Source organism: Centruroides vittatus, unplaced genomic scaffold, assembly GCF_030686945.1.
Source record: "Centruroides vittatus isolate TY-2023 unplaced genomic scaffold, ASM3068694v2 contig_181, whole genome shotgun sequence".
NCBI classification, from domain to species: Eukaryota; Metazoa; Arthropoda; class Arachnida; order Scorpiones; family Buthidae; genus Centruroides; species Centruroides vittatus.
The window spans coordinates 840,260-859,083 of NW_027121109.1; the positions used below are offsets into that span (position 1 = coordinate 840,260).

Consider the following 18,824-nt stretch of genomic DNA (forward strand, 5'->3'; position numbering starts at 1 on the left):
AGAGGAACATCAGGCGTCTGTTTACCATTCTCTCGAAAAGTTTGCACAGACAACTAGTCAAAGAAATTGGTCTATAATTAGAGGGATTCTTGCGGTCTTTACCTGGCTTGGGTATGGGAATGATGATAGATAGCCTCCAAGAGTCTGGAAAAGTATGTTCTGTCCATATTCTGTTAAACAGATTCAGAAGATTACTGAGGGAATTGTCTGACAGATTTTTAATCATGCTGTAGTGGATTTTATCCGGGCCTACAGCAGTATTCCCCGAGCGAAAGATTGCTGTACATAGTTCTATTCTGCTGAATGGCACATTATATTCCTCATTAGATGGGGAGTGGAAGTTTAGATATTGTTTTTCAGTTTGGACTTTATAAGCCTGAAAATCCCTTGTATACATAATATTGCTGGATGAAGACGAAAATGTTTCACCCAACAAATCAGCAATACCTTTTATGTCACTGATTATTGTGCCATTACTTTCCAGCATGGACAGAGAGTGAGAAGCATATTTTCCATTGATTTTATGGATTTTATCCCAGACTGCTTTTGAGCTGGTGGAAGATGTTATGCTAGAAACATACTTCCTCCAAGAATCCCTTTGGCTTTGCCTTCTTATTTTTCTGGCATTAGCCTTTGCTTTCTTAAAAGCAACCAAATTGTTAGCAGTGGGGTATCTTCTGAAAATCCCCCATGCTTTCTTTTGCTTTTTAAATGCTGCCTCGCAATTCTGATCCCACCATGGTTTCGGATGTTTTGGATATCTGGTTGACGTTTTCCCCATTGTTTTTTCGGCTGCCTGAATAATACTGGAAGTGACAACTTCGACTGCATCATTGATATCAGCAGTATTGACCATTTCCTCAGTGACGTTAGCCAAAGAGGAAAAAGCAGGCCAATCTGCCGTTTCAAGTTTCCAGCGTGGTGGACGGGCTGTTTCACAGCTTTCTCTGCCTTGGTATTTTAGAAATATTGGGAAGTGGTCACTGGAAAGTGGATTAGATCCAACCTCCCATATAAACGCTGAAAACAGATTTGGGGTTGCTAATGATAGATCAATGGCAGTGAATGTTCTTGTTGGGGCGTGGAAGTATGTCACTTCTCCAGTATTAAATAAATATAGTTGGTGATTACCTATGAATCTTTCAATGGCTCTGCCTCGACGGTTGATATCGTGACTGCCCCACATTGGATTGTGGCCATTGAAATCACCAAGTAAAAGGAAAGGAGTTGGCAGCTGTTCAACCAATGCATCCAATTCATCGTCATTGACTCTGACATCTGGTGGCAAGTATATGGAACAAACTGTGACAGTAACGCCCATAGATATTCTGACTGCCACAGCTTGCAGCTCTGTTGTTATTTGTACCGGAAAAGACGGGATGCAGTTTGAAACCAGTACAGCCACACCTCCACTGGCGCGGGTGTGGCTGTCGTCATCTTTACGGTAAAGATCGAATCCTTTTAAAGAAATTCTTTCTCCAGGTTTTAGATGTGTTTCCTGGAGTGCCACGCAGAGAGATGAGGTAGAGTATGTCAGGTGTTTAACGTCAGAGAAGTTGTTGCGGAAACCACGACAGTTCCATTGGATTATTTTATAATCCATTATGTGTTTGAGGTAGCATTCTTTGCGAGGGTATCCCTCTTTAATTTAACAGGGGGTCTCTCTTTTGGAGGTGACTTTGGTTTTGTAACCTCCGAATTAGTCTCTTCATCAGAAAAGTCAGAGAACTCACTCATAGACTGAGTCTCCGACTTTTTAGCTGATTTAGAGAGGGCAACTTTTACTTTTTGCTTGTTAAGTGGGTTTTTATTGGCCTTTTTTGAACCCACATTTCTTGTTATTACCCCTGTTTTAGGTAGGGGTGTCTTGGTCTTCTTGCTCTCCTTTTCTGGTGTTTGGGTAGATGGCAGTATTAAACATTTCGCATGGCGAGTAAAGGATTCACTTGGAGAGACAGAGATATCTGTTTGAACCGCACAAGTGTTTGTGGATTTCAAGACAGCAGCATAGGTCTTCTGCTTCAGTGGTGCACTTGAAGTGACCATGCGGCGAGCCTCTGGGTATGGTAGGTTGTTGACTGTTTTCACTCGCTGGATCTCTTTCTCTCTCTGCCTTGCAGGGCATTTTCGGGAGTAGGCAGGATGGGCATCCTTGCAGTTTACACAGCATGGGGTAGTTTTACATTCGGTACTCTCGTGACCTTCAGTCCCACACTGTGCGCATACGCTTTTCCCTCGGCAAGATGTTTGTAAATGTCCAAATCGCTGGCATTTAAAGCAACGCAGCGGATTTGGAACATACGGGCGAACTGGACAGCGTAGATACCCTGCTGTAATAACAGATGGCAAAGTCGATTTATTAAATGTCAAAATAAGATGTTTCGTAGGAATAAACTTGCCATCCCGACGAATGGAGATGCGTCGGACAGCAGTGACGCCTTGGTCTGAAAGACCGATCTGAATGTCTGATTCATCTTCAGACATCAGATCAATTTCAGATATCACACCACGTGATGAGTTTAGGCTTCCGTGTGGTGTGACAGTGACTTCCATTTCTCCCAGAGTCTTTGTTTGCAGAAGTTTTGCCGATTGTTGTGGAGAAGCTGTTTCCACCAGTAAATCTCCCGATCTTAATTTTTGTATTTTTTTCAACTGTCCTATGGTCGATTCAAACAATTTTTGAATCAAGAATGGCGATACTTTAGATAGAGGTTTTTCTCCAGTTGCATGCACTATTAAGTAAGCAGGTTGGCTGGAGTTCTGGTCTTTGGTCGCTTGTTTTGTTGTTTTAAAATCCATATTTAAGAATTTACATTCAGCTCCTAGTGACCCCACCCACCATGGGGCCCAACAAGGGGATGCCGTCACATGGGAGACTCTCATAGACCGTCGCACCAGGGTTTCCCAGGAGCTATACCCTCACAATGCAGTCGAGAAGAGCACACCTTGTCTGACGTGTCTGCCCGGTCTGCATCGATCGGTTGACTCCAAGCCGAGGTCAACAATGACTCAACGACCAGCCGATTGACTCAAACGGAGCCTGATTTGAGCCTCCCGTTTATCCGAAGCAGGGGCCAAAGCAGTGTGTTGGGGACGGTATGTTGCCCCTCAACTACCAGGATCCCCCTTTCCGGCATACGGGCCACCACGCACGGCAAACACGTGGGTGGGCGTTCAGATCCCAGGGATGGTAAAGAAGAGATACTAAACCATCTCTGGGAGGTCCCCTCACCACGGACAGGAACCCACATGGAGGGGAACATTAAAATTACCTAGATCACAACAGTAACAATGATAATAATAACAGTAGCAACAACAACAACAATAATAATTATTATTCCCCTTTTTTACTATCTTAACACTTTCCCCTAATTTTAGAGTTTTTTAATTCTTCAGTTGACTATTGCTGATATTTGTGTCTCAAATTTAGTCTTACCAAGGGGTTTAGTGAGTGCATCTGCAATCTGAGCTTCAGTGGGACAAAACTTCACATCCACCTCACCACTCAGAAACTTTTCATGAATGAAGTGATAGCGTACATCAATGTGCTTGCTGCGTCTGTTTATTATTCCAGTCTTTATTAAATGGATTGAGCTCTGATTATCTATGTTTAATTCAACTTTTACTTCCCTGCATATAAGTTCTTGGATGAGGGATTTTAGGTATAGCACTTCTTTGCAGCAGTCTGCAGCTGCAATGTACTCAGCTTCCGTGGATGATAATGCAACAATAGGTTGACGCCTTGAGCACCAGCTGATTGGTCCTCCTGCATACATTACTACAAATCCAGTAGTGCTTCTTCTTGTTTCATCATCTCCAGCATAATCAGCATCACAAAAGGCTTTAATTGTTTCTGCATCATGTTCTCGATTATATTGTATTCCCTTTTCTGTTGTCCCTATCAAATATTTCATTATTCTTTTTAAAGCAATTACATCTTCCTTTGTGGGATTTTCAATGTATCTACTTGCTATGTTAACTGAATGAGCAATGTCAGGACGTGTTCTGGTAGCAAGATAGAGCAAACTTCCAACAGCTTCTCTGTATGGGAACTTCTTTTCTGGTTCTATGCCTCTATCAATATTTTTCAATCCTGGAGTGTTCACTATTTTTGCATTTTCCATGTTGAATTTTTCCAGTGTCGTTTTTAAGTATTTGGTCTGAGTCAGTCTTATTCCATGTTCATTTTTATGTATTTCCATTCCCAGAAAGGTTGTTGGATCATCGTCTTTTTTAATTTCAAATTCTTCTTCAAGACTTTTCACTAGGTCTCTTAACTCAGAGATGTCTTTTCCTATTACTATTCCATCATCAACATATATTGCTAATATAATAGAACCATTGTTATTCTTAAAGATGCATTTTTCTGTAGTTATTGGCATCAATCCTTTAGTTTTCATAACTGAGGTAAATTTTCTGTTCCAAGTTACAGGTGCTTGTTTGAGACCATACAATGCTTTGTTCAACTTGCAGATCTTTCCTCGTTCATTATAGCCTTGAGGTACTTTCATAAATACCTCTTCACGAATTTCACCATACAGGAAAGCAGTCTTGACATCAAATTTGATCATTGAGTAATTTTTCTGGGCTGCTAATGCAAAGATAACTCTGAGAGAGCTCGCATTCACTACAGGACTAAATATTTCTTCAATATCTAGAGTGTTCTTTTGCTCACACCCTCGAACTACTAACCTTGCTTTGTATCGTCCATCTTCTTTTTGTCTAAATATCCATTTGTTTGTTAAGATTCGTTTTCCTTTGGCTTCATTTTCATTAACTAGTTCCCAAGTATTGTTTTTATTTAGCGATTCCTTTTCTTCCTTGATTGCTGCAATCCATTTTTCTTTTTCATCTCCAGCAATTGCTTCTTGATACGTCATCAGAACATAATCATGATACTTGCTGGGAATTTTTCTTACTCTTTTTGTCTTGCTCTCTTCAACTTCTATTTGTTCAGGGATTTCCTCTTCAATTTCATCATCTTCTGTCGGTTCTTGCGTTTCCTGCACTTCCTCTGTATCTTGTCCTTCTTTATTTTCTGCTTCCTCCCTTAATCTTATGTACACCTCTTTATTTTTTTCTTCGGCTCTTTCTCTTCTGTGTTCATTAAACACTACATCTCTAGCAATAATTACTTTCTCTTTCTCTGGATCCCACAGACGGAAACCATTTGGAGCATATCCTATGAAAATCAGTCTTTTACTCCTAGACTCGAGTTTTTTTATGTGTCCTAGCACTTTGGCGTAAGCTTCACAACCAAATACTTTTATGTTTGACACATCTGGCCTTCTTTTATACCATTTTTCAGCAGGTGTCACTTCTACTGTGTCTGAATGGCAACGATTAAGAAGATAAGCTGAGCTTCTAACAGCCTCTCCCCAGAGCCTCTCTTCAGCCCCTGATTCATACAGTAGTGCTCTGGCTTTCTCCATAATCGTTCGATTGAGCCTTTCCGATTTTCCATTCTGTTGAGGTGTATGGGGAATGCTGTAGTCAAGGACAATTCCTTTGTTTTTGCACCAATTCTTAAACTCATTACTGGAGTATTCTCCTCCATTGTCACATCTCAATTTTGACACTTTTAGATTTTGAAGAGCTTCTGCTTCCAGTACAAATTCTTTAATGTATTCAGAGGCTTCAAATTTGTTTTTTAGTAGATATATCACTGCATAATGGGTGTAGTCATCCATAATCGTTAAGAAGTATTTCTTTTCATCCCATGTTTCTGGTTCTACAGGGCCACACACATCAGTATGCAGGATTTGCAGAGCTCGTTCTGCCCTTTGTCTTTCCTTAACAAAAGGTAGTCGCGTTTGTTTGGCTTTGATGCAAGTTTGGCATGTATGATCCAGTTCCTCGCAATCTCTCCCTGATATGTTCATTCCATTGACTAGGTTAATCGTTTTCTTTATGCTGCTAATTCCAGGATGTCCCAATCTTGCATGCCAAAGTTGAGCTTCAGTTTTTTTTGGTATACTTCTGTTACTGTTTGCTTTAGTCTTGCTTTGGACTATCATAGAGCTATCCTTACTTGTCGTTTTTAGGGCAACTGTGTAAAGTCCATTTTCCTGCTTTACACCTTCACAGATAATATCATCATCTTTTGTGATGATAACTTTATCTTTAGTAAATGTGACTTCACCATCATTTTCAGTGACAGCATTAACTGACAACAAGTCTGTACATAAATCAGGCACATATAATGTCTTTTCGAGTATAAAGTCTTCACCTTCAATTCTTCCTACTCCATATGCCTTCATTGATTCACAGTCCTTTGCTACCATCACACTTTGTGTATTTCTGGAAAAACCTTTCAACAAAGAGATGTCATTTGTCATGTGTGTTGTACAACCTGAATCAACCACAAATTCTTTATCTCTTAGGATTCTATTTGACTGTGCTAAGAAGGACACTTTCTCTTGGCTACTTCTTCTGTTGAATGTATTATGGTCAATTTTAGGTCTAAAATAACAGTCCTCTTCAGCATGGTTGTTCTTCTTACACACACCACACCACTTAGATCTTGCCCTGAAGTAACAGTCTTTGTCAGTGTGGTTACCTTTTTTACATATTTTGCATGTTATTTGTGATCTGGTTTTGTTAGGACAATTTATCACTTGGTGGCCTTTAGCATTACAAATAAAACATCCTTTCTGCGAGAGAGGTCGTCGTTTCGGGCAGGATTGAGAGAGATGAGATATACTTTTGCAGACAAAGCATCTTTTTTCTGTTGATTTGAAGGCAACAGCATCTAAAATTTCATTATGTTTTAATTTCTTTTCTTCTGCCATCAATCTTGCTGTTAAATTTGTCAGGGTTCTTTCTTCAGATGGGGTCGATTCCCAGGCTGTTCCAAAGTATTTGAAATGGTCCGGCAATGTTGATAAAATTTTTGAAACTATCATTTGATCATCTATTTGCTGATTTACAGACTTTAATCTAAAAGCAAGATTTTCAAGATTGCTTATATGTAAAGCGATATCAGTTCCTCTTTCATAAGTATATGAGAAGAATTGTTGCATGAGCTGGCACTTCTCTTGTTCAGTGTCTCTACCGAACAATAAACACAGTTTCTCAAACATCTCTTTTGCTGTGGAACAGTTTATGATATGCATAAGTAGTTTTTTACTAATTGTAGTAATTATAATCTTCTGAGCACTTGCATCTTTTTTCAACCAATTTGACTTTTCTTCAAGTTTTTGATCTTCAAATTTTACATCCCCTGATACTATACTGTAGAGCCCATTTGCTTTAAACAAAATAGTTATTTGGAATTTCCATACCTGGAAGTCAGAAACATCAGCCAGCTTTTCAATGTGTGTAATGTCTTCAACATTCATGCTTGCTCCTGCCATTTCTTTTTTCAATTATTTTACTTTTTCTTTTTCTTCCTTCTTCCTTTCTTTCCTTTTTTTCTTCTTCAGCAAGAGAAACCTGGGCCCATAACCTGTTCAAGTTTTTAATGCTTTAGGGACAAAGAACTAGATTTTATCACTTTAGTATAACACTTTTATTTAGCACATGTCTTCTTTTATCGATTTTAACAATATATAACTTTTTAAATGTTTTTATTTTTGTAAATTATTTTTGCCAAATATTCATATAGTTAAAACAAAATATGTACTTTTGTATATCTTCAATTAATTAATGTAATAAATTTTCAACATAATTTACATAAACATATCAGAGGATCCAGGTGGAGGGAAATGATCTGGATCTGGTCAGTCAAAATGTCTTGGATGAAAAACCTCCTGGACCAAATGGATCAAAACGAGCACCAGGGGAATAGCACCTCTAGGAAGTTGTCCAGGAATACCTAGAGGTGGTTGGCCTTTCCAATGGGCCTTGAAAGGAAATTCCTCTGGGATCACGATTGAAAACATCAAGGCTTATGTCAGGGATGGGCAACCTGCGGCCCCCGGGCCGCATGCGGCCCGCGTTAGTATATTGTGCGGCCCGCGTCGCACAAAATATTACAAAACAATATAACGGTCTATAAAATAAAAATTTTAAAATACTAACATCTACTCGTCTGTAATCGTACTAAATACCAAGAACCCGCTTCGTATATATATTCGACACAGCTAGAGACGGCCCTTGGGTTGATTCATTTTTGCGTTTTTAAGGGGTGCTACAATTGTTTACAAATGCACGTGTACTTTTGTTGACTATCCATACGCGCTTGACCCTTTTTCAAGACTAAATGAAGCTCGAGGGAGTAATATGCATTCGTAAACAATTCTATTGCCCCTTAAAGACGCAAAAATAAACCAATCCGAGGGCCAACTCTAATTGCAAGGTATCTGGTAATTTAACCCGACTTCACACGATACTTCATATTGAGCTGTAAAGTTTTACCAACGCTTTGTATCGTTGCATTTAATTTTTTGGTATTTTCTACATTTTTACTATTAATCTACTGTGGTTTGTCCGAATTATAGAAAAAGGTATGTTAAATATTTGAAATTTTACGAAAATAGAATTTTTAATGTGGAATTTCGAATTTTAAATATCCAAGTTAGAATTTCTGTTTAATAATAAATGTTACTATTAATTTCCAAAATTGAAATTAAAAATGTTTGAACTAGAGAATTATTAATATTTTAAGAACAATTTAGACTTAGAACTGGACAGTAATAAAATACAAAACCCACATATGAAAACGTTTCAACTTTGCATTATTTTCAATGCTAAAACTGTCCTTGAGGTTCGCACGTGGTTTTGTACAATAAAAGCTCGATATAACAAACGGTTGCTGATGTCGGTCTGGCCAAAAGTAAAAGAAAATTATTAAAAAAAAAAAAAAAACTCATTCCTTGTAACGGACTCCTGCTACTTCGGATTATTTTTTAGTCCTCGCAGACCATGGTTCTTACGGACTTTTTAGTCGCCGTTTCATTTAGTCAAGTCATTGTTTTACAGTCACTTCTCGAGTTACGATCACCTCGTCCGAAGTTGCGGAACCGAATCCCGTCGTAAGTCGAGAAGTGACTAGTTATTTCCCCATAGTCGTAGTTTTATTCATTTTATTTGACAAAAGTAAACGCAAAATTAATATAAAGTTTATTTTAATTATTTTTTCGGTGTAGATTTTCACCTTACATGCAGTTTTGGTTTCGTTTTCTGATCGACTTGTTTTTGGACTGCAACTTGAAAAATTTGCAAATCTATAAATTCCCACTGTCGTCCGTCTGTCTTTCCTTAAACTAGGGGCAGGAGGCCCCAATTAACTATTTACGAACTTCCGGTTCAAAACCGAAGTCACGTTATTTCAATTCAAAAATTTCCCCCGAAAGGAGTTAGATAAATGACTGGCACTACTAATTTGAGGCGGAGAACATATACCTTAAAAATTAGATTAATTAAAAATGTGATTAAAAATTGCAGCCCAGCATTGTTCAGTTTTGGTTTCATTTCGCCATGAGTGATGCGTCGTGGATTTCAATTGTTTGTAAAGCGAAGATATGGATCATAAAAGAAGACGATAAGCTTTAGATTTAATACAAAAAATAGATATATTTCGTTAGATTTAAGATGGAAAATATCAAGATGAAGTTGGTAAAGAAATGTCTGGGAATAAATAGACAACTTCAGACATTTCGATAGAGAGAGAAAAATAACAGACTTTTCTTAAATATGACAGTTCTACTAAAACTAAAAAGTCTTTTACTTTGTCTGATATAATTTAGGCTGCGTAATAGGGTAACATTTTAAATTAAGAAAAGTACAGCAGTAGTAGCCGTTTTTACTCTTCGTTTTTTGCTTTAATCTAACAATATTTTTTTTATGTAGACAATTTTGATACAGGTGGTAATTAGTCTAAAGTTGAAAATCAATTTAATCAAGATCCCGTTCTAACGTGATTCTACTATATAATAATATACTGTTCGATATAACGGACGAGTCCGTAGTAATGAGTTATCGCGATAAAATGGACTTTCATTGTGATGAACCAATATCTTCAATTCCATAGTAGTTTGTTACATCGAGCTTTTACTATATTTATTAGTGCAGTATTTTATTCATTTTATTTATCCTCAATTTATAGATGTCAACAAGAAAGAAAAGAAAAATTGAAGATGAAAATCGAATTTATAATGAGTCGTGGAAATATGATTACTTTTTCATTCATTATGAAAAAAATCTTGTTTGTTTAATTTGTTCGGAAAGTATTGCAGTTTTTAAGGAATATAACGTTAAAAGGCATTACACCACTAAACATTCCAATAAATACGACCAGTTTACTGGAGACTTAAGAAAACAGAAAGTGGAAAAACTGATGAAAGCCGTAACCTCCCAGCAAGCATTCTTAATGAAAACAAATAATGAATCTGAATCCGTTACAAAAGCCAGTTATGAAATTTGTAATCTATTGGCAAAAACTCTTCATTGTTATTCTGATGGAATGTTTATAAAGCAATGTATTGAAAAAGCAGTTGAAATTATATGTCCTGATCAGAAGAAGATTTTTTCTAATATTAGTTTATCTCGACGAACAGTTGCGAGAAGAATCGATGAAATGGCAGATAATGTTGACGAATCATTAAAAAAACGAGTAAAAGCCTTTGAATATTTTTCCATTTGTTTGGATGAATCCACCGACATAACAGATACGGTTCAACTTGCAATTTTCATTCGAGGCGTTGATTCAGAATTAAACATTACTGAAGAATTTTTAGATTTAGTTGGGCTAAAAGGAAATACTACAGGAGAAATTATGTACGGGGCTTTAGAAAAAACCTTAGATAAAAATGAACTCTCACTATTAAAACTGAGTGGAATTACAACTGATGGCGCCCAGTCTTTCAGAGGAGAGCGACGCGGTTTAATTGGTATTCTCTCGAATAAATTAGCACAAAACGAAAATCCAAATGATTTATTTATTTGCCATTGTGTTTTGCACGTGGAGAATTTATGCGCTAAGAAAATTAATATGGAACATGTTATGGATATAGTAGTATCCACAGTGAACTTTCTGAGAGGTCGTGCATTGAACCATCGTCAATTTAAAGAATTTTTGTCTGATATTGATGCTGAAAATAATGACGTTGTTTATTTTACTGACGTCAGATGGTTAAGCAAATCTTCAGTTTTACAAAGATTTTACAATCTCTTACCAGAAATAAAATTATTTATGGAAATGAAAGGAAAACCTGTTAAAGAACTTTCAGACTGCGAATGGCTGACAGAACTTGCGTTTTTTGTCGATATTACAATGCATTTGTCAGAATTAAATATAAAAATGCAAGGAAAAAATCTTATCATATCTGAATTTATAACCTTTATAAAAGCATTTATATCCAAGCTCAAATTATGGAGCACGCAATTGCGTAACAAAAATTGTCACTTTTTCCCCACTTTATTAGAACGCACCGAACCTAAAAATTATTTTAAATATGCAGAGAAAGTCGAAGAACTAGAACAAGAATTTAAAAATAGATTCGAAAAATTTCTTAGCCGAGAAAACGAAATACGAATAATTACGGCACCTTTTTCAGTAAACATAGAAAACGTACCAAATGAACTTCAATTGGAGTTAATAGACTTGCAAAGTAATTTAGATTTGAAAGATACTTTTAAAGAAAAAAATTTGGTAGATTTTTATAAAACTTTTATCAAAGAAAATCAATTTCCTAACTTAAGAAAGTATGCGGCAAAAATTCTGTCCTTATTTTGTACAACTTACGTATGCGAACAGTTTTTTTCTGCAATGAATTTAGTGAAAAGTAAAACAAGAAATCGGCTAACAGACTCTCATCTAAAAAATAATTTAAAATTAGCAATGACAAATATTCAGCCAAATATATCTGATATATTACATTCGCATCAATTCCAGCAGTCACATTAAGTACAGTATACCTATGTTAATTTATGAATAAATATTTGTGATTTACCCGTATTTTTTATTTTTTTCTTATGTGCGGCCCGCGTTAATTCAGGAAGTTGTCCAATGGGCCCCTTTACCTAGAGGTGGTTGGCCTCCAAGTCTAGGAAATCCTCTTGGATCCATTAACATACCACCATCTTTCAAACCTAATGGATCTAAATCACCTTCTCTTATACGCAGAGGGTTTTGTGGTTGTCTGAATATATCACTTTTTAAGGGATCAGATGTAACTGGATGATCTTGGGATGTCTGTTGGATTGGAAATTTGTATTAGTACCGTTAAAGATACGCTCTGTCTTAGATCTGAGCGTATCTTTAACGGTACTAATACAAATTTCCAATCCAACAGACATCCCAAGATCATCCAGTTACATCTGATCCCTTAAAAAGTGATATATTCAGACAACCACAAAACCCTCTGCGTATAAGAGAAGGTGATTTAGATCCATTAGGTTTGAAAGATGGTGGTATGTTAATGGATCCAAGAGGATTTCCTAGACTTAAAGGCCAACCATCTCTAGGTATTCCTGGAAAACTTCCTAGAGGTGCTATTCCACCTGATGCTCGTTTTGAAACTGTTGCCGCCTCGAGCGCCACAGTATTTTTTGTGAGAAGAAAAAATGATAATTAAAAAACGTTTGGCGACGAGAGTTTTTGGCCACATAGGCCAAGCTGCGCCACAACTTACGGTATATATATGTACATAAATAACAATAAAAATGAACAAAACAAAAAACAAAAACCAATAACAAAAATATACAACAGTTAAACTGTGTATAACAACAACATGTATATGGATATAAATAAATAAATAATTAAATTTCTTTATAAATATTTGTAACTTTTAGAAAGTTCAATAATTTATCAACATTTGGCCTCTGGCCCAAAATCTCTTTAAAACTTGCATTTCCAAAATGCTGCCTACGAATCCGTTCAGAGGCGATGCAATTGCTCAGTATGTGCTTAACACTTACATTACAGTTGCAATACTGACATACAGGCTGGTCATCACCCTTCAAAAGGTATTGATGAGTCAGTCGAGTATGTCCAATTCTCAAACGAGTAAGAATGACCTCAGATCTCCTGTCATAAGGTTTCTTCTGTGTCCAATTTTCTATCACAGGTTTGATCTCGTGTAGTTTATTGTGGACTTGTGCGTTCCACACATTTTGCCATCTCTCCTCTAGTCGTTTTTTAACAACTAGCTTCAAGTCACCTCCTTCAATATGCATTGTATGCTGAGAAGGACTTGCTGACTTTGCAGCTGCGTCAGCTTCTTCATTCCCTCTTATACCTACATGGCCTGGGACCCAACAAAATTTTATAGAGAAATTCCTCGCAAAAAGATGGCAAATCAGCTTACGAATTTTAATCACTATGGAGTGAAAACTAGGTTCATACGAGATCAAAGCCTGAAGTGCACTAACTGAGTCAGTGTAAATCACGCAGCAACGATGACCTTTCCTATTTATATACTTTAGGGCTAAATAAATAGCCTGCAACTCCGCAGTAAAAATGGAAGAATTCGGTGCTATTTGTTCTGCCACGATTTCATCCTGGCAAACAAAGGCTAAGCCAACATAGTCATCCGATTTAGATCCATCGGTGTATATAGGAATTAAATTCCTGTCACGATGTTGAATTTCTGCGAAGTGCTGTCTATAAACGTAGTCTGGAGTGGTTTCTTTTAGAAACTGCTTTAAGCTTAAATCAACGTTTATCACAGGAATTGACCAAGGTGATATATTATCGACCTCGACCTGCGAAATGTTGCTTGTGTCCAGGTCAATCGTGCTGCTTACATTCTCCATTCTTATGTCAAATGTAGGGACACTACTTGGGCGAGCTGCAAATAATCTCCTCAGCTGACTATCTGAACAATCAGCTAAAAGTTTATTTTGAGATCTCTGTTTAATGTAATAAAAAAGAGACAACTGTTCTCTCCTAAGAGATAGTGGAGGCTCATGAGCATCCACATACAAACTTTGTACAGGAGAAGTTCGAAATGCACCAGTGCACAAACGCAATGCTTGATGGTGGATTGGATCCAGCATCCGAAGAGTAGATTCACGTGTAGAGCCATACACAACGCATCCATAGTCCAGCTTAGAGCGAACAAGGGCCCTATAAATCCTGAGCATAGAACATTTGTCTGCTCCCCAGGATGAGCAGCACAATACCTTTAACAGGTTTAAAGCTTTTAAACATCTACTCTTCAAATTGCGCAAGTGTGGTAAAAACGTCAATTTTTGGTCAAACACGACACCCAAAAATTTTGCTTCGTTGACCATTGGGATTTTAACCCCATTTAGGTGAATTTCAGGGTCCAGGTGCAAACCACGCCTTCGGCAAAAGTGGATGCAGGAGGTCTTCTCTACGTTAAAACTGAAACCATTGGTCTTGGACCAATTGTCTATTCGATTTAAGCGAGGTTTGCAGTTGTCTCTCAATAAAACCCATGTTACTAGACTGGCAGGAAATCTGAAAGTCATCCACATACAGAGTGTGTTTCACACTGGGAGGAAGACACTTAGCTATGCTGTTAATTTTTACTAGGAACAGAGTCACACTCAAAATAGAACCTTGAGGAACACCTTCTTCTTGTGTGAAAGGCCTAGACAAAGTGTTGCCCATCCTGACTTGGAATCTTCGATTCTGCAGGAAGTTTTTTATAAAAATTGGCAAATTACCCCGCAATCCGAATTTGTGCAGATCACGGAGTATCCCGTATCGCCAGCAGCGATCGTAGGCCTTCTCTATATCAAAAAACACAGACACTAAGTGCTGTCGTCTAACAAACGCTTCGCGTATAGATGTTTCAAGATTTACTAAATTGTCTGTGGTACTTCTGTTCCTACGAAATCCACTCTGATGTGGTGAAAAGTAGTTCTTTTCCTCTAAGAGGAACATCAGGCGTCTGTTTACCATTCTCTCGAAAAGTTTGCAGAGACAACTAGTCAGAGAAATTGGTCTATAATTAGAGGGATTCTTGCGGTCTTTACCTGGCTTGGGTATGGGAATGATGATAGATAGCCTCCAAGAGTCTGGAAAAGTATGTTCTGTCCATATTCTGTTAAACAGATTCAGAAGATTACTGAGGGAATTGTCTGACAGATTTTTAATCATGCTGTAGTGGATTTTATCCGGGCCTACAGCAGTATTCCCCGAGCGAGAGATTGCTGTACATAGTTCTATTCTGCTGAATGGCACATTATATTCCTCATTAGATGGGGAGTGGAAGTTTAGATATTGTTTTTCAGTTTGGACTTTATAAGCCTGAAAATCCCTTGTATACATAATATTGCTGGATGAAGACGAAAATGTTTCACCCAACAAATCAGCAATACCTTTTATGTCACTGATTATTGTGCCATTACTTTCCAGCATGGACAGAGAGTGAGAAGCATATTTTCCATTGATTTTATGGATTTTATCCCAGACTGCTTTTGAGCTGGTGGAAGATGTTATGCTAGAAACATACTTCCTCCAAGAATCCCTTTGGCTTTGCCTTCTTATTTTTCTGGCATTAGCCTTTGCTTTCTTAAAAGCAACCAAATTGTTAGCAGTGGGGTATCTTCTGAAAATCCCCCATGCTTTCTTTTGCTTTTTAAATGCTGCCTCGCAATTCTCATCCCACCATGGTTTCGGATGTTTTGGATATCTGGTTGACGTTTTCCCCATTGTTTTTTCGGCTGCCTGAATAATACTGGAAGTGACAACTTCGACTGCATCATTGATATCAGCAGTATTGACCATTTCCTCAGTGACGTTAGCCAAAGAGGAAAAAGCAGGCCAATCTGCCGTTTCAAGTTTCCAGCGTGGTGGACGGGCTGTTTCACAGCTTTCTCTGCCTCTGGTATTTTAGAAATATTGGGAAGTGGTCACTGGAAAGTGGATTAGATCCAACCTCCCATATAAACGCTGAAAACAGATTTGGGGTTGCTAATGATAGATCAATGGCAGTGAATGTTCTTGTTGGGGCGTGGAAGTATGTCACTTCTCCAGTATTAAATAAATATAGTTGGTGATTACCTATGAATCTTTCAATGGCTCTGCCTCGACGGTTGATATCGTGACTGCCCCACATTGGATTGTGACCATTGAAATCACCAAGTAAAAGAAAGGAGTTGGCAGCTGTTCAACCAATGCATCCAATTCATCGTCATTGACTCTGACATCTGGTGGCAAGTATATGGAACAAACTGTGACAGTGACGCCCATAGATATTCTGACTGCCACAGCTTGCAGCTCTGTTGTTATTTGTACCGGAAAAGACGGGATGCGGTTTGAAACCAGTACAGCCACACCTCCACTGGCGCGGGTGTGGCTGTCGTCATCTTTTCGGTAAAGATCGAATCCTTTTAAAGAAATTCTTTCTCCAGGTTTTAGATGTGTTTCCTGGAGTGCCACGCAGAGAGATGAGGTAGAGTATGTCAGGTGTTTAACGTCAGAGAAGTTGTTGCGGAAACCACGACAGTTCCATTGGATTATTTTATAATCCATTATGTGTTTGAGGTAGCATTCTTTGCGAGGGTATCCCTCTTTAATTTAACAGGGGGTCTCTCTTTTGGAGGTGACTTTGGTTTTGTAACCTCCGAATTAGTCTCTTCATCAGAAAAGTCAGAGAACTCACTCATAGACTGAGTCTCCGACTTTTTAGCTGATTTAGAGAGGGCAACTTTTACTTTTTGCTTGTTAAGTGGGTTTTTATTGGCCTTTTTTGAACCCACATTTCTTGTTATTACCCCTGTTTTAGGTAGGGGTGTCTTGGTCTTCTTGCTCTCCTTTTCTGGTGTTTGGGTAGATGGCAGTATTAAACATTTCGCATGGCGGGTAAAGGATTCACTTGGAGAGACAGAGATATCTGTTTGAACCGCACAAGTGTTTGTGGATTTCAAGACAGCAGCATAGGTCTTCTGCTTCAGTGGTGCACTAGAAGTGACCATGCGGCGAGCCTCTGGGTATGGTAGGTTGTTAACTGTTTTCACTCGCTGGATCTCTTTCTCTCTCTGCCATGCAGGGCATTTTCGGGAGTAGGCAGGATGCGCATCCTTGCAGTTTACACAGCATGGGGTAGTTTTACATTCGGTACTCTCGTGACCTTCAGTCCCACACTGTGCACATACGCTTTTCCCGCGACAGGATGTTTGTGAGTGTCCAAACCGCTGGCATTTGAAACAACGCAGCGGGTTTGGGATATATGGACGAACTGAGCAACGTAGGTATCCTGCTGTAATGAAGGATGGCAATGTTGGCTTGTTGAAAGTAAGTATCAAGTGTTTGGTTGGTATCAACTTGCCATCTCTACGAATGGAAATGCGCCGAACAGCAACGACACCTTGATCTGAAAGACCGATCTGAATGTCTGATTCATCTTCAGACATCAGATCAATTTCAGATATCACACCACGTGATGAGTTTAGGCTTCCGTGTGGTGTGACAGTGACTTCCATTTCTCCCAGAGTCTTTGTTTGCAAAAGTTTTGCCGATTGTTGTGGGGAAGCTGTTTCCACCAGTAAATCTCCCGATCTTAATTTTTGTATTTTTTTCAATTGTCCAATAGTTGATTCAAACAATTTTTGAATCAAGAATGGAGATGCTTTAGATAGAGGTTTTTCTCCAGTCGCATGCACTATTAAGTAAGCAGGGTGGCTGGAGGTCTGGTCTTTGGTCACTTGTTTTGTGATTTTATGATCCATATTTAAAAATATATATTCAGCTCCTAGTGACCCCACCCACCATGGGGCCCAACAAGGGGATGCCGTCACATGAGAGGATCCCATAGACCGTCACACCAGGGTTTCCCAGGAGCTATACCCTCACAATGCAGTCAAGTAGAGCACATCTTGTCTGACATGTCCGCCCAATCTGCATCGATCAGTTGACTCCAAGCCGAGGTCAACAATGACTCAACGACCAGCCGATTGACTCAAACGGAGCCTGATTTGAGCCTCCCGTTTATCCGAAGCAGGGGCCAAAGCAGTGTGTTGGGGACGTTATGTTGCCCCTCAACTACCAGGATCCCCCTTTCCGGCATACGGGACACCACGCACGGCAAACACGTGGGTGGGCGTTCAGATCCCAGGGATGGTAAAGAAGAGATACTAAACCATCTCTGGGAGGTCCCCTCACCACGGACAGGAACCCACATCGAGGGGAGTGAAAATTTTTCGAAGCATTCGAAAAGAGAACAAAGAGAGAGAATTTCTAGGAACAAATATCTGAGACAATTTATTGCAGTCATAAATTCATTTGAGAACCCTGATGGGGCCTAACTGCATCTTTAGAACTAAGACCAAAGATATCGCCACAGGCAGCGCTACACCCGCTATCGGGAACTTTTGTACTTACAGTACATTACACATTTCCATTTAGCAAATGCTTATTACAACTTCCTCATCTGAGAATTGATAATTACTTGCAGGTGTTTGGAAGTTCTTTCTAAATGCTTTTATACGTAAATAATTTTACAGAAATACGAATAACATATCACCGTTTATGATTGCTGACTACAATATATATATGTTTACAAAAATTTATAAAATTCAAGACTTGAAAAAATCAAAAAACTTTTTTGTATAAACATTCGATCAATCTGTTATGTTACGTAGACAGGTATATTTTCTCAAAAAAATCATGCAGCTTTCTAAACTGACGTAGCGATACAATATAGCTTATAGTTTACAACGCAACTAGTTTGGGGGGGCGGTTGAAGTTGTAAAAGTAGGTCAACACACATTTGTGCATGGATGGTGTATATATGATTTTGTTTATGTTATTTATACTATTATAATAACAGAGCACTATAATAAGCGATTATTACCTTATTATATGAACGACTATACATGTATTATTTTTTTATGTATTACGGAAGTACCACAATAAACCGGAATCACTTTGTTTTTTAGAAAAACTTGTGGCTGGATGATTCTGAAAA

At 38.3% G+C, this 18,824-nt stretch overlaps 2 protein-coding genes across 2 annotated transcripts; both read right to left on the minus strand.

Moving 5' to 3' along the window:
- Positions 1-1,531: 1,531 nt before the first annotated feature.
- LOC136969824 (uncharacterized) lies at positions 1,532-2,799 on the minus strand. Its single transcript, XM_067264097.1, has one exon. The coding sequence runs from the start codon at positions 2,797-2,799 to the stop codon at positions 1,603-1,605; it is 1,197 nt and encodes a 398-aa protein (XP_067120198.1). The 3' UTR covers positions 1,532-1,602.
- A 13,755-nt stretch (positions 2,800-16,554) lies between these two features.
- LOC136969814 (uncharacterized) lies at positions 16,555-17,586 on the minus strand (the record flags this gene model as incomplete). Its single annotated transcript, XM_067264088.1, has 1 exon — positions 16,555-17,586. A coding segment is annotated over exon 1 (1,032 nt), but the record flags the coding sequence as incomplete, so codon positions are not given.
- Between the last annotated feature and the right edge of the window lie 1,238 nt (positions 17,587-18,824).